Consider the following 15,138-nt stretch of genomic DNA (forward strand, 5'->3'; position numbering starts at 1 on the left):
TCGATTCATTTCACCCTCAAAGAAAAGGACATTTTTAACGAGGTTCTGATGTATCAGTTTGGAGATGTATAATTACAGGAACATTTAAGATAGTTTCCATTAGCTTGTCTTATGGTATTCTCTATTTGTAAAATCTTAAGACATCTTGAACAGTAAGCTGGCTTTGATGATTCTCTTAGCACTTCAAATCAAAATATCTTCTGTTGCGGTCTCTGAAAAATCGTTATTTTCTTATTTTTTGCAAGGTGACTTGCCTCGATGATACAAAAAAAATATGTTTCTATGACAATATTAAATGTCTGGTTTTTACATAAGAGATTTCCAAACATTTGCCTCTGAGGACTACACACAAAAACTTGAAGGAAACAAACGCCATCCAATTTTCTAACAGACCTAGCACAATCAAATTTGTGTGTGCTGTTTTTGAAAAGAAACCCAAACAGCCTTCTTTCAGATTAGTTGAGAATTGGACAACAATTAAAAAATAACATAAATACGTGAGTATATGTAAGTAACTAGTTACTTGTGTCTTTGAACCACATTTCAATATTTTGCAATTAAAGAAAATGCTGCAAAGCTTAAAAAAATATAGTATTCACAGGCTCTTTTCAGTATACAGTGTGAGTATATGTAGTTATTACTTAATTATTCATTCTTTATATATGAACTACATTTATTCAACTGAGTGAACATAACATGGATGTTTTAGATCCTTAGTGGGTGCAACTGTGTCTATGAATCGAACCATTTAATTTGAAACCGGCCTCATCACTCTATACAAAAAAGGATGAGTTTTTGTTGCATCGTTCTGACATTAATCTATTCATTGCCAAACATTTTGACAGGCAGAGTCCTCAAGTAGAGATTTTGACTCATTTTCCATGAGCCACAAACTATGTCCCTTCATTACCTCGATTCAAAATCGAGAAATAATTAGGAAAATAAATAATCGTGTTCATCTGAAATCACCCATCCATCCATTATCTGCACTGCTTATTCTCAGTAGGGTTGTGGGGGTGCTGGAGCCCATCCCAGCTATCTTCAGGCAGTGGACAGGTGCACCCCCTGAACTTTGCCGGCAAGTCACAGGGCACCCAGAGACATACAACTTATTCACACCTAGAGACAATTTGGATGTCTGAAATCAGCAACATTTAGAATAAAACATGACAAACTACTCCAAAATAACATAATTAACTTGTCTTTGGCACTCAGTGAGGAATGTAATAATTGGATTGTGAAAATCCAATCTGACATAAAATCACTTACAACACTAATCTGCAAGAGCCTCACACAGTTTAAAAAACAATAATAATTGTGTGAATTCGGCAAAACAAGAGCAATAACGAATTTTTTTTTTTAAAAATAGCATTGAAAAATATATATGACATGAACATTCGGGCTGAGAGTGTTATGAAAAAAAAAAAGAAGCCAAGCACAAAAATATAAATCTTGACTGAAAAGAGGTGCAGTAAAAATAAAAAAACACGAATAATTACATTTAAAATATGTAAATTATGTGTAATGATTTTGAAAATGCCTACCTTTCGACTAGCTTGCCCCCAGAAAATGTTGAAACCTTTCAATTAATCTTTTTTTTCTTTTTTTTCTAGCTTGTCACTCTACCAGGTCTCCTGGAACACTTTTGGACATCTTAAACAGTTCCATTAGCTTCAAACGTCTCTCTAATTCGAGTGATGGGAACTCATGTTGGTGGTCCTTTGTGTTTTTATACTTCAAGTAGTAATTTGTGATGCATTTCCTTTCCTTAAATTGAAGTTTGAGTGCCGTCACTGAGCTCAGTTTATAGAGAGAGAATAAATTATTGAATCATATGCTACTAAAATGTGTATATATTTTTGGGACACCCTCTATTCTACTAGCTTGTGATATTTCAAGTTCTCCTGCTAGTATTTCATACCTGTCAACTTGTACGGTTTTGCCATACAAAGTACGTTCATTATGCATTTTAAGACGTGTAGATAGATAGATAGATAGATAGATAGATAGATAGATAGATAGATAGATAGATAGATAGATAGATAGATAGATAGATAGATAGATAGATAGATAGATAGATAGATAGATAGATAGATAGATAGATAGATAGATAGATAGATAGATAGATAGATAGATACTTTATTCATCCCCGTAGGGAAATTCACACTTCCAGCAGTCTACCCCGTTGTTTATTATCAGATGAACATGATGCCCTAGAGGTGCTTGTAGCGAAGTGGATGACGTCACGCCAGTCCAAAAATTCGACATCCCTGCGGCAGATGGAAAACTTTTCTTTGTGAAAATCCGGGGATACACCACCTCGTGTTAGCAAGTCCGCCTCCTCTCCGATTCCCCCCAGCTTTCGTGTCTCTGTTTTCTGTCAATTATGGGTACCATCCGGTATACACGACTATCACGAAACGGCAAATCAATCAAGTCAAACGAGTTCGCCGCGGAAGCCTCTATCTCGGTATCGTTTTTTTTGTTGCAGACGAAGCGAGCGTTTTGGTGCTACTGTGCACATGCGTCTGCCGCCTGGAGATTTCCCATCATTCATCATTCAACATCCGATTTCATGAGGTTCTTGTGTAGTGAAACGAAGACCGTCTCTTTTTATAGAACCGGCTTTTTCGGCTCAACTCATTAAAGAGAGCCGGCTCTCACACGGCCCACTTGCTTTGATGCATTATATTAGGAATTATTATGTTGCATAAAGAAGTTACATACCTGTCAAACTCCACGCCCTTCCAACTTGTCGTATTTTCTCTTACAAAATACAAAATAATCTTACACCATATATTTTTTTTCAAATGTGTTTATTTATGTAGTTTAACATGTTATAATGTACATGTGTTTCGTTATATCATATATATCTTAACTTCTTTATACAACATAATAATTCGTAATATAATGCATCAAAGCAAGTGAGCCGTTTGAGAGTCGGCTCTCTCTAATGAGTTGAGCCGAAAAAGTCGGTTCTCTAAAAAGAGACGAACTTCCTTTCACTACACCAAACTGTTCGCTTCGTTTGCTACGAATAAAACAATATCGAGATAGAGGCTTCTGCGCCAAACTCGTTTGACTTGATTGATTTGCCGCTTCGTGGTAGTCAGTGTATACCAAATGGTATCCATAATTGACAAATTTGCGTTTTTCTGTACAGATTTTCTCGTACGTCGTACACGTCTTAAAATGCATGATAATCGTACTTTGTACGGCAAAACCGTACAGGTTGACGGGTATGAAGTTAAGAAAAAAAGGTCTAAAATGAGAAAATGAAAAAAGACAGGTTTGTGGTTATCCCTTTAATCAGTATATTACCAACAAAAATTTAATGCAGAAAATGAATTCATAATTTGAATGAGAAAATGTATTATACTACTTAATTATATTTGCATATATTTTTTCCTTCTACAGTGAACGTCCAAGCTACTTAATTTTCGAACTTTTATTTATAATAAACCTCATTCACGTCGAGCAACTCAGGATCTCACAACAACATGTTAATTAAAAATATATATGATATAACGAAACACATGTACATTATAACATGTTAAACTACATAAATAAACACGTTTGAAAAAAAATATGGTGTAAGATTATTTTGTATTTTGTAAGGGAAAATACGACCGTTTGTAAGGGCATGGAGCCGTGGAGGTTGACAGGTATGGTATTTATTCATAAATCTATTGGTTTAAATACTTAAACCATTGATCAAGACTCTTGGCTTTCCAAATTCCAATGTATTTGTTTTTCATTATCGGTGTGACGAGAATATCTGTTTTGAAAAAGCAAAACGTTTTCTTTGGTAATGGTGCCATTATTAAGCCTCCTGTACAAGAAAACCAACTATTGCTGCCTACCTCATAAAGGTCAATCATGACGTTTCCTTCAGGTCCTCCGCTGCTAACCACATCCTCCAGCATCAGCGTGAAGAAGAGACCTCTGGACTCGGACATGTACAGGTTGTAGGAGTCATTTTGGTGCCAGTCTTGAATGGCTGCGACCACTTGGTTGTCGTCGGTGCTAATGATTTGCAGGTCCTAAATCAGGGGGTTGAGAGTAAGTTGCTAAGAAACAAGACCTTGGCTTTGAGAAACTAAGTCGATACAATTTTTCTGGCCATTGATGTGCGAGCATGCTCGTGATGTCTGATTGCTGTCAGTAATTGAGAAAAACAACGGCCAGTGATGTGTGTGAGTTTGTGACAAAGATGGATGAATATGTGGAAAACCAGGCTGCAAATCTCTCTTGAACCCCATTCACACTTCACATTCACACTCTTAATGCACTGCATTATTCTTTACTAAACGGTGTAAGAACAAGGCTCTAATACAAATAAACCTTTCAGCTTCAAAAGATTACTTTGGAAATGTAGAGAGGGGGGTGCACACAGAACCTTTAAAGCATAAATGACTTTCTTCTGATTGAAAAGAGACTGCCGCCACACGGGTAAATTATAAATATTTTATTGAACAATAACTAATAGGATTTTCTAACCACAGAGTACGTTGGATCAGATGTGATAAACATACTGTATCTGACGGTTTTAAGAACCAATCCATGTATCCTGCCTCCAGTATGTGGGTGTTGGATTATATAATTTGTATGAACTACATAAAAACTAATGATATTTAAAAGAGGGGTTGTGTTGGAAAAAAAAAGATGGTTTTATAAATAGCAGCGGACCATAAAAAAAATCGGACTTAAGCATTCTATTTCAAGTCAAGTCAAGTCACATTTATTTATGTAGCCCTTAATCACAAAAATGTCTCAAAGGACTGCACAGGATTACAATGACGCAATTACCTGATCTTAAACCAGCAAGGAACAACTCAAAACCTCAGCGTGAGGAAAAAGAGAAACCTTGAGAAGGGACTTCACAAGTGGTAATCCCCCTTCAGGATGACCAGGGTGAATTAGATTTAGCATTACAGTACACAAACATAGTAAATACTAGGTAACATGTAGAAAATTTATTCGGAAAGTGCATGACAGAAACGACGCCCCCAGCCTGTAAACTAGTCCAGAAAGTCTAAGACGGCCACGATTCAGCTTCCCATTCAAACGAATTCTCTATAGAATGCCTGTAAGTAATTCGCTAGCTGTAGTATTAAGCTCAAATAATTCATATGATGGGCACATTAAATAAACTACAATGACACAATTAATTCAAAACATGCCCAGTAACAGAAAAAATGCACAATGATCAAAAAACATCCATCAAGGACAGTAAATTCTAATGCATTAACATAAAAATGCTATTCTCTCGTCTTCTGTCGATGAGCGTGTTTTTGTTAGTTGATTTCATTTATGTGCAGCAAAAAGACATCAATCAATAATTAACAAAAGGAAACAACAAAATATTTGCAGACAAACATATTTTCAATACAGCGATATAATACCTAACCATTCGCCCAAGGGGAGTAGGCTGAAGCAGAAGCTTTCAAGAGCCTACACCTACCTAAACACAGGCGGCCAAAATACGCCTCCATAAAGTTCAACTCCACTAAGGACCTAACCACCAGTGTGAGCCACAGCCACACACATATTTTGTATATCTTGGCACGACTATCATACTGCAGTTTTAATATTGCGATTTTACGATATTGCTGTTATCGTTACGGACCGGTTTATCAGGGAGTAGGCTCAGGCAGAAGCTTTTAAGAGTCTACACCGACCTAAACACCGGTGGCCAAAATACGCATCCACAAAGTTCAACTCCACTATTGACCTAATCACCAGTGTGAACCTAAGCCGCACACATGTTTTGTATATCCCTACACGACAATCATACTGCAGTTATAATATTGCAATTTCACACTATTGCTGTGTTCGTTACAGACTGGTTTATCAGTGGGTCTGTTCTTTATTCCATCACATTTCAAATGTCCTCTGATTTGTTGATGTAGGTGACTCATATATATCCCGTCATTTCCACCCTTCAATAAATCAGAATATCGGCCCATCTTTTATTTTTTTGGATGATTTCATTGTTTTTAAATCAACGATTTTGTATGTTAGGCCTGTCCCTGCTTGTAAACGAACTCCCAATTCCACCACGCTGATCCATGTTGTGTCGGGCGGCATGTAAAATCTGAGGTCTTGACGCAGAAGTAATCCCGCGCTGAGCTGAGTATCCCAACCATTCGGCAGATCAAGTCCAAATCCTTTGCTGTATCGTCTTCGGGAGAGTGGGGACTTCAAACCGTTTTGAGATGTTGTAAGGCCTAAAAGACTACAAACGCAGCATCTTACCTTTGGAAGTGTGTACTTGGGAAGCTTGACCGGGTAGAAAGAGTGTCTTCTGTAGGACACGTAATGTACCGACTGGCCCCCTGTGGGCACCTGGGAATAAAAGCACAGGTACTTAAATGTGAACCATAACCTAAAAAAATGTACCCAAAGGCTTTTATGTGATTCTATTTAATCACACTGTGCTAAAATTGCCAACCAATCAGGTTGTTGCGCAATGTAGCTGTGATGAGCTTCAACACCATTAGTTTCACAAGACCACATTTTTTGATAAAAGGTGGTCCCAAAGACTACATCTTATACACCCTACTTTGATATGCGCAAGACACCGACTCCTCTAGTGTAACATGTTGCAAGGAAGCCAGCTGACCAATGTGAGACTAGCTAAAATTTCCCTGGACAGGCCTGACTCCTACAACAACTGTAAACATTCACAGTACGATTGTGTGGTGTGTAGGTCTCTGAGCTACTAAGGTTGTAGGGGCATGATTTTCTGTGGTGTGTCGTGGGCAAGAACAGCCTGGTGGGGCCCATCTCTTACCATGGCAGGTCGGGTTCGGGCCCCGGCCCAAGATCTTACCTCTATTCCCTTATCTCATTTTATTCATGTATTTAATTATCTATTTTATTTTTCTGGATGGTGTGAATGTGTGGCTGAACGTGTTGTTTAGGTGGCATTTTTCTCCCCCAGTTGTCTGCTCCACCGTTTAAGAGAAAATGTTAAATGTTAAATGTCAAAAAAAGGTACATTTCCAGCTCGCTCCCTTCCCCTCATCCTGGTGCGATAATAAACCCCCCACTAACTTTCACCCCACCCCATCTTTTTACTTAATAAAAATTGCAAGCGTTTATTAGGACACAATTGGATATGACACTTTTTACAGCATGTAATCGCCTTTTAATGAAGCCATAGCTTGTGAAGAGAAAATAAGAAAAGAAACCCACCTGGATAAAAACGTATTCATCCTGCACCACCAGAGAGTTCGGAATGATGAAGCCGGGGAAAGGTTTGCCCTTGTTTCCCTCCGAGCAATTTTGAAGTTTGCAAGTGATGTACTGCGACCCTGTGGGCAAAGCCAGACAAGAGAGCTAAAAATACAACAATGGGGGGGGGGGGGGGGGCAACCAAAGAGAAACAAACAAACAAGATCAAGGTTTCAGCATGAGGATATGCCAAATTCTGCAATGCTGAATTGGGCTAAAACGAGACATGCTTAGAATGGCGTGAGCTGTCCTTGGTACTTGTGTCAGCCCGACGAACAGTCTCTAGGGACACGACATTAACACAACGGGCTTTAGAGGAGTGCCCTTCTCACAGTACTGTGGCCCTGGGAAGCGCCAAGTGGCAGCCTGGCCTTTGTAAAATAAATTAATAAAGCAAAACGCTACCATTTCATTCAAGGGAGAGAGTCTATTACGGAAAGGAATTGGAAAGGAAGGTTTATGGACACATTGGGAGATACGTTGGTACTGACTGCCATCAGAGATGGTGATTTCCAGATGGATCATTCCTTGGTCCTTGTCCAAACCCAACCTGGACCTGAAACAAAACAACAGAAAAACTTGCATTAGGAAAAAACAAATGTAAAGCCTGCATTATTAGACAAGATTGAAAAGAGACTGTTGCCACACGGGTAAATTATGAATATTTCTTTTCAGGATAAGGTATAAAAGTTCTTAAACAGTAACTAAGAGAGACACACATTAGTCTGTGGCAGGCTGCCATTAGTGTAGTCAAATATCACAACGCAAAAAGATAAATACCTAAATAAACAAATGGATCTTGTTCCCATGGAAAAACTAATGCGCTTGTTTTACTTATTACTCCTTCCTATTTTACTGTGTTTTTAGAAATTGTTTGGCAGTCGAATAATTGAAATAATACCTAAAATGAGCAATTCAGATTCAGATTCAGATCTACTTTATTGTCATTCTAGTACACGTGTATACAGAACGAAATGTCGATACATCTGACCCGCACAGTTTCCTTGAATGTACAGATATAAATAAAATGTTGTATTGAGTTGTAGTATTGAGTGCTAATAATATACTAAATAATTATGGCTATGTATAGTATTAATTGACATATTCCTTGTGAAAAAAGGATGTTCCCAAAAACTACTAGCTTAGCTTTAACTAGTGCAGGCGATATGTATGTATACATATATATATATATATATATATATATATATATATATATATATATATATATATATATATATATATATATATATATATATATATATATATATATATATATATATATATATATATATATATTGACTCAACATTGACTCAACATGGATTGAGGCTTTTAGGTGCGCCTTATAGTCGTGAAAATACGGTACTCAAAAACAGATTCTTTTTACAGGCCACAGCATAAATCTAACAAATAAAAGAACCGTATACTGTACTTGTAAACACGTATTTCTTTATTCTTTTACCAATACCTCATATTGAGCCAATCAGAATTATTAGTATTATTAGTAATTATTGTATTATTAGTAATTCTTAAAAACAACAAAATAAAGACTGCATAATTGCAACATGACAAACAAGATCCAAATGCTACAAAATTATTGACTGCCTGTTAAACAAGGACATCCACTTATGACTAAAAGTAAAGTAGTTACTAAAGAGTAATATAATCGCCCACGACTACTGGAAAAGGAATTGCAGCTCACGGTGATACAACGTCTCCACGATCAAGCGTCCTCTTGTGCCTGCCTTCTCGTAAAACTTTATGACTTATTCACAACGCAGCTGAAAGCCTTCATTACAGGATGCGGCTCATATCCCAGTCAAATAGCTGAGTGACAAGACAGCCATGTGCGCTGTCACGCCAAGTAGTGAACGTAACCTCTAGTTATCGTGGCAACCAGCAGCTTACTTGGTGGCCATAAAGCAAAAAGGTGACAGCCGATTGATTTTCTTGAGTGTTACACTTTTATGTTTCATTATATCAGTGACATGCTTTTAGTAGATATAGTTTAATACTGTTTTGTCTTGTTTCATTCAAACTTTTTATATGGTTTATTTTTCAAAAGAGACTGTATAATATTTGACCACTAGATGTTAATGTATACTGAAATCAAGTGTTACAAAGCATTAAGAAGTATACAAACTACGGAAACCCCAAGTGAGCAAACCTCAGCATTATTTTATCCATTTTTGCTCAACCTTTCACAAAGCTTTAGAATTTATGGGGTACAATCATGTCAGCTTCCTCAAGGGGAGCCGCATAGTATGTAAAATAAATACAAATTTCTCGACCTAGGAGTATTTCAAAATATACAGGGTTATATGATAGTTAATGCTTTTTGCCAATTATTCATCTCAATAATAATTTTTAATGAAGGAGGTTATTTTACTACTAGGAGGCGCTCAATAATACACAATGTCACTTTAAACCTAATTTTAAATCCTAAAAGTGGCTGAAATTTTGGTTTGAATCGGTTTGAAACAGGGGTCTCAATCTCAAAAAAACTCAAATTACTAGATGGCCGTAGGAGCTAGGGTCAGGTTGAGATTTTTGACAAATCCAAAAGAAGTCTAAGGATATTTAAACACACACACATATTTATCTGGTATGTATATAACAAATTCATTGTGATTGTAAAATGTGAAATACTCAATAAAATTAAACTTTGGTTTTGGTACCGTGACAACAAATGTGAATGATAATGAGTTCTATTGCCTTTTCACGTAGTCATCTCCACCACCATTGGACTGGGGGTGAAGGTTTGGTGCTCTCAACGCCAAAACCCATGTTTGTATCCCGTTATAACCAAAGTTTTGTAATAATATGTTAAATCTCATGTATGCCTGCCCGAACTTTGAGTTGAGCTGTTTGAACTGATAAAAAGTAAAACAACGTTTTCATAAATACAATAAATCATTATTGTTTTTTTTTAATAAATGAAAGGTTTTTTTTTACCAATAGGAGTAACTAAATAATACACACTGCACATGTAAGTAAAGTTAAGTGTTTCTCACACTTTCTTCCTACCCCTTTTTCAAATCACACATTCAGCCACTGTAGACATAATGCTTTACTGTTTTATCGATATCATGTAAATGATAACCGCCTGTAGTCCAAGGCAAAAAATCCCGTACGGCCCTGCAATCCATATTCGGCCGTCGCGTTTGCTGATCCTTGTCGATAACAAGCTTCCTTGCGGGAGCGCTCTTGCTAGTGTCCTGTCTGTAAAATTGACGGACGTGTGACCCATTCTGTACTTTACAGCCCAGGCCCATTTATCCATTTGGCAAGGCTTCCAGAAGAGATTTTTCACGTCTGTGCTAATGCGAGAAACGACAGCGGCGAGCACTTGTTGTATTAATAGCGTCTGTTTTGACACACGGTTGGCCTCTTCTCATTTTCCGTGGCGCTCGAGCCGGCTTGGATATAACGAGCCGGGGTCCTGCCTCCCTCAGCACTCTGTAATTGCTTCCCAGCTCCATCTCTTTTAATGGACTTTCTGTCCAATACTTCATTCTATTCTATCAGCAAACAGCGGCCCCTTGCTCCGGGAAGGAACCCCGAACATGTTAAACTGCCCCGGGCCGTAACTAATAGGTAGGGACATCTGCTATATGTTTAAAAGTTCTTGTAAATCATCTTTGTTGGGTTCCTTTAGCTAGGGGGTCAAAGGGGCCGCAATGTAACTCCTTGATAGCAACGTCAATGTTAAAAGGGAATCTACGGGCATGTTCCCGATGAATTGACATCCAGAAGAGGAATCAACGGAACAGCAAAACTAGGCTGTTCGTCAGGCGCCTCTTCAGAAATGGAGGCAAATCTTGCTCCAATTTCAAACAAAAACATAGCTTGAACCCATACTAGCCTTGTAATTATTTTTAAAATATTGTATTTCATGGACAATAAGGCAAACTCAAATTGCCCAGAGAGGGGCCTGTGTACACGCGACACATACAGCCCAAATTTTCTGACAAAAAAGGTAAACAAGATTATTCAAACAGAACAACGACAGGTGACTAGTCCCCCCAAGAAGTCAGGAAGAGAGGAGCTTGGCCAGACCTAAACGTCATTTTTGAAATTTTAGACCTGACCGGTCTATAGTTAGGTTTAGGTCAGGCTTAAGTTTTTACTTCGAGGCTGAAAGTGGCGGCCAAAACCTTTCTTCGGATTTGTCCAACTTTTTGCTGTTTAATCAACACAATAGTGTATTTTCTTGCTAAATAGTAGTTAGTGAGATAACTTTGGTGGATTCATGTCAGATGGCCAATCATAGCTTGTGGAACCAGTGAAGTTTCTCAACACCAGCTAGCCAACATGGAATCTGATTACCTAAACTAACAGTTTTCTTGAAGACTGATAACATGCCTTATGGATTTCAGGCATTTTTGTGAGGGCATCCTGGTAGATTTATCAGACTTGCAACAAATAATGGCTGAATATGAAAGCACACTACTAGAAGCAACGGAAACGCAATCGCAATGAAGGTCAGCTCACAATTTGGAATTATTTAGTAAGTATTGATGGACAAAATAATTAACATCACATGATTCAGTTGTTTTTAGACCAGCAGAGAAGGCTTTTCAGGCCATCACAGCCCACCACAGCTTAATATGGTAACTATTCTGCCTTTGATGAACATATTGAGTTGTATCTGAGTGCCCTCTTTTGGTTAACATGCTCATTGCAAATCCTTTTTGCTGTTGATTTGGACAATTATTTTCTGTACGTATGAAATGTATCGTGGTTACATGAAAACAGATTTTAGTTTATGGCAACGAATGTATTATTATGATAAGCAAGCTAACAGAACTATTTGGAACTTTAATTTTACATCTACCTTATAACAGTAACGGTTGAGGCAATTACCCAAATAAGCAGCAACTGAAGAGAAAAAAATCTGCTTATTCGGATGTTGTTCACTTTCTCTCTGACTGGCGAAAAAGGGGATACTTTGGATTCAAGAAAGCTCAGCAACTATTCATGAATAATTGATTGATTTTAGTGGTGGAACCAGATGTCATAATGGTAATTTATGTTCTACAAAAAAAAAAAAAAAAAATTAATTTCAATTTTGATGCAACCCTAGCTCTTACTCCAGTTATAATACACGCGAGTTATGATTAAAAAAATATATCACTTTTTTTTTGTGCTGCTCCTCATAGTCCCATGTGCCTTATAGTGCAAAAAATAAGGTATTCTTTTGGATTTGAAGATAGAAGGTCATAAAAGTGACTAAGAGACCCGTGCTCCCTGTTTTAAAACCTTACCCAAGAAGTAATACTGTAAATCGAAAGCTTAAAAGTTTAAAATCATGTTCGTCATTTCAAACCCTGCCTTTTACTCCAATCCCACAGTTTAAACAATAAATGAATTTGTTGTGTGGAAACCCTGTCATACAGTATATTGCAAAATAGAACACACCCCTTACATTACTGTTGAGATTCCATGTTTAATTGAACACTTCCGAAGAAACATCGCTTTGACAGAATGAAAGGTAGTCTGTGTAAAGCTTACAGTAAATAGGAATTTTGTTTTATCCTTCAAAAAGCTTAAAATATGGCTATTAGTAAACCCATTTTAACAAAAGTAAGCCTTTAAGCAAAGGTTCCTAAAGTTCAATATTTAGTGTGGCCACCATGATTTTTCCTCCTGGCTATCCTCCTGGCCATAGATTTCACCTGAGCCCCACAAGTTGCCACTGGAATGCTCTTCCACTCTTCCATGCAAACAAGACTGAGCTAGGTAATATTCAAAATGTTGTGCTTCTCCACCTTCCGCTTGAGGATGCTCCAAAGATGTTCTATTGGTTTTCGATCAGGAGACATGCTTGGCCAGTTCATCCCATTTACGATTAGCCCAGTTAGGAAAGCGTCAGTCATCTTAGAGGTGTATTTGGGGTCATTTTCAGGCTGGAACATTGTCCTGTGAGGGAGGAGATCATTCTCTTCTCGAGTATTTCACAGTGCATCCTTGAGTTTGTGTTTGACTTTATCAAACGCAACTTCTCAATTCCAGTTGCAGTCATGCAGCACCAAACCATGACATTCCCAACACCATGCTTTAGTTAGGCACGACACAAAGTTCTTTGTACTCGTCACCTGGTTGACGCCACACATGCTTTACACCCTCTGAACCAAAAAAAAAAAAAAAAAATCTTCGTCTTATTAGACCAGAGGATATTGTTCCAGTAAGCCACGTTTCTTTAGTGATGTTCCATTAAACATTAAAATGAAATATCTGCAGAAATGTGAGGGGTGCACTCACTTTGGTGGCATACAGTAGACCTTACACCCAAATTTATAGCAATAAATCACAGTTTGTCTAGACCCTAAACGACAGAGCCCTAAAAAGCCTAAAATATGTTGATTGTAAAACATTGCCTATTAAAAGCTTTATGCAAACACCCCTAAAAAGTTATGATAAAAATCAAACATTGTAATCGAAACCTTAACAAAAAACGTAACCCCAGTTAAAAAATCAAGCCCTAACTTGTCGTCCATGTCAAAAGTCGCCTATGTCTTCAAACCAAACATTTTATGAAATTATTTCTTCAAACACAAAGGCATTGGCCATTACTTAGCCGGTCCATATAGTATAAAAACCCTTTGTTCATTAAAAACAATATATTTATTCGTATAATAAGCAAAAATGTGTGACTTATGATATGAACGTGCATTTTTTTAAATACTCGTAGGTCAAGAAATTTAACATGTGGCTCACCTAGAGGAAGCTTACATGGTTGTCCACCTTCTTGTTGCTGTATGGCTTAAAAACCCAATTTCAACCACTGTTGCCATCTTAAAATCGAACTTTGAAATCAATCTTTGGCGTCTATAGTGGTACCTCTTTTTGAGAAAACATCTAGACACAAGAATTGTGATGTACAAGTTTATTTATTTATTTATTTATGTATTTATTTATTTATTTATTTATTTATTTATTTATTTATTTATTTAAAAATCTCCCTCGCTGTACGTAAGAAAATCCAGTTTACAAGTCAAGTCAAGTCAAGTCATTTTTATTTGTATAGCCCTAAATCACGAAGAGTCTCAAAGGGCTTCACAGATTATTACACTATATTACACAGACTATTTTTCAGCCGACGAGAAGAGTAGGTTATTCATATGCTATGGAGTAGAAGTGAGTTTTAAGTTTGGATTTAAACATTTCCACTGAGGTTGCAGATCGGATCTCAGGAGGAAGAGCATTCCACAGCACCGGTGCCCGGATGGAGAACGCTCTCGAACCAGCAGAACACTTCTTTGCTCTTGGGATCACCAGAAGACCGGCACTCTCAGATCGTAAGCTTCGGACCGGGACATAGGGGCAAATCAGATCTGAAAGATAAGAGGGAGCAAGTCCATGTATGATTTTGTATAATACTAAGAGAACCTTGAAATCACATCTATGGCTAACTGGGAGCCAATGCAGGTTAGCCAAAATCGGTGTTATATGATCGTACTTTTTTGTCCTTGTTAAAAGCCTCGCTGCGGCATTTTGTACCAGCTGAAGAGACTTGATTCTAGACTTCGGAAGACCAGAGAGTAGTGCATTACAGTAATCGAGACGGGAGGTAACAAATACATAAATTATAATTTCCGCATCCGACTGAGACAGTATTGAACGGATTTTAGCAATGTTACGAAGATGGAAGAAAGCGGTTCTAGTAATTGTCTTTACATGCATTTCAAAGGATAGATCAGGGTCAAATATGACACCTACATTTTTAACTGAGTCACTCTGTGTGATGTGACATTTGTCAATGTTCACAGCAGTTTTTGAGAATAAGTCACGGCATTTAGATGGACCAATGACTAACATTTGGGTCTTTTCAGAGTTAAGACGCAAGAAATTGAGTGACATCCACTCTTTTATCTCAATGAGGCAGGCCTCCAAATTTC

At 37.5% G+C, this 15,138-nt stretch overlaps 1 protein-coding gene across 1 annotated transcript in view; it reads right to left on the minus strand.

Moving 5' to 3' along the window:
* LOC148353706 (VPS10 domain-containing receptor SorCS1-like) overlaps window positions 1-15,138 on the minus strand; it is a 166,225-nt gene that overhangs the window by 70,322 nt on the left and 80,765 nt on the right. Inside the window, exons 6-9 of the mRNA XM_088350634.1 lie at window positions 7,731-7,795; window positions 7,201-7,319; window positions 6,259-6,348; window positions 3,864-4,043 (exon numbers count right to left, since the gene is read on the minus strand). Of these exons, the coding sequence (XP_088206760.1) occupies window positions 3,864-4,043; window positions 6,259-6,348; window positions 7,201-7,319; window positions 7,731-7,795 (454 nt within the window). The remainder of the gene's footprint in view (window positions 1-3,863; window positions 4,044-6,258; window positions 6,349-7,200; window positions 7,320-7,730; window positions 7,796-15,138) is intronic.

The sequence above is a fragment of the Urocampus carinirostris genome, chromosome 13 (genome assembly GCF_059441175.1).
Source record: "Urocampus carinirostris isolate Australia breed hairy pipefish chromosome 13, RoL_Ucar_1.0, whole genome shotgun sequence".
NCBI lineage: Eukaryota > Metazoa > Chordata > Actinopteri > Syngnathiformes > Syngnathidae > Urocampus > Urocampus carinirostris.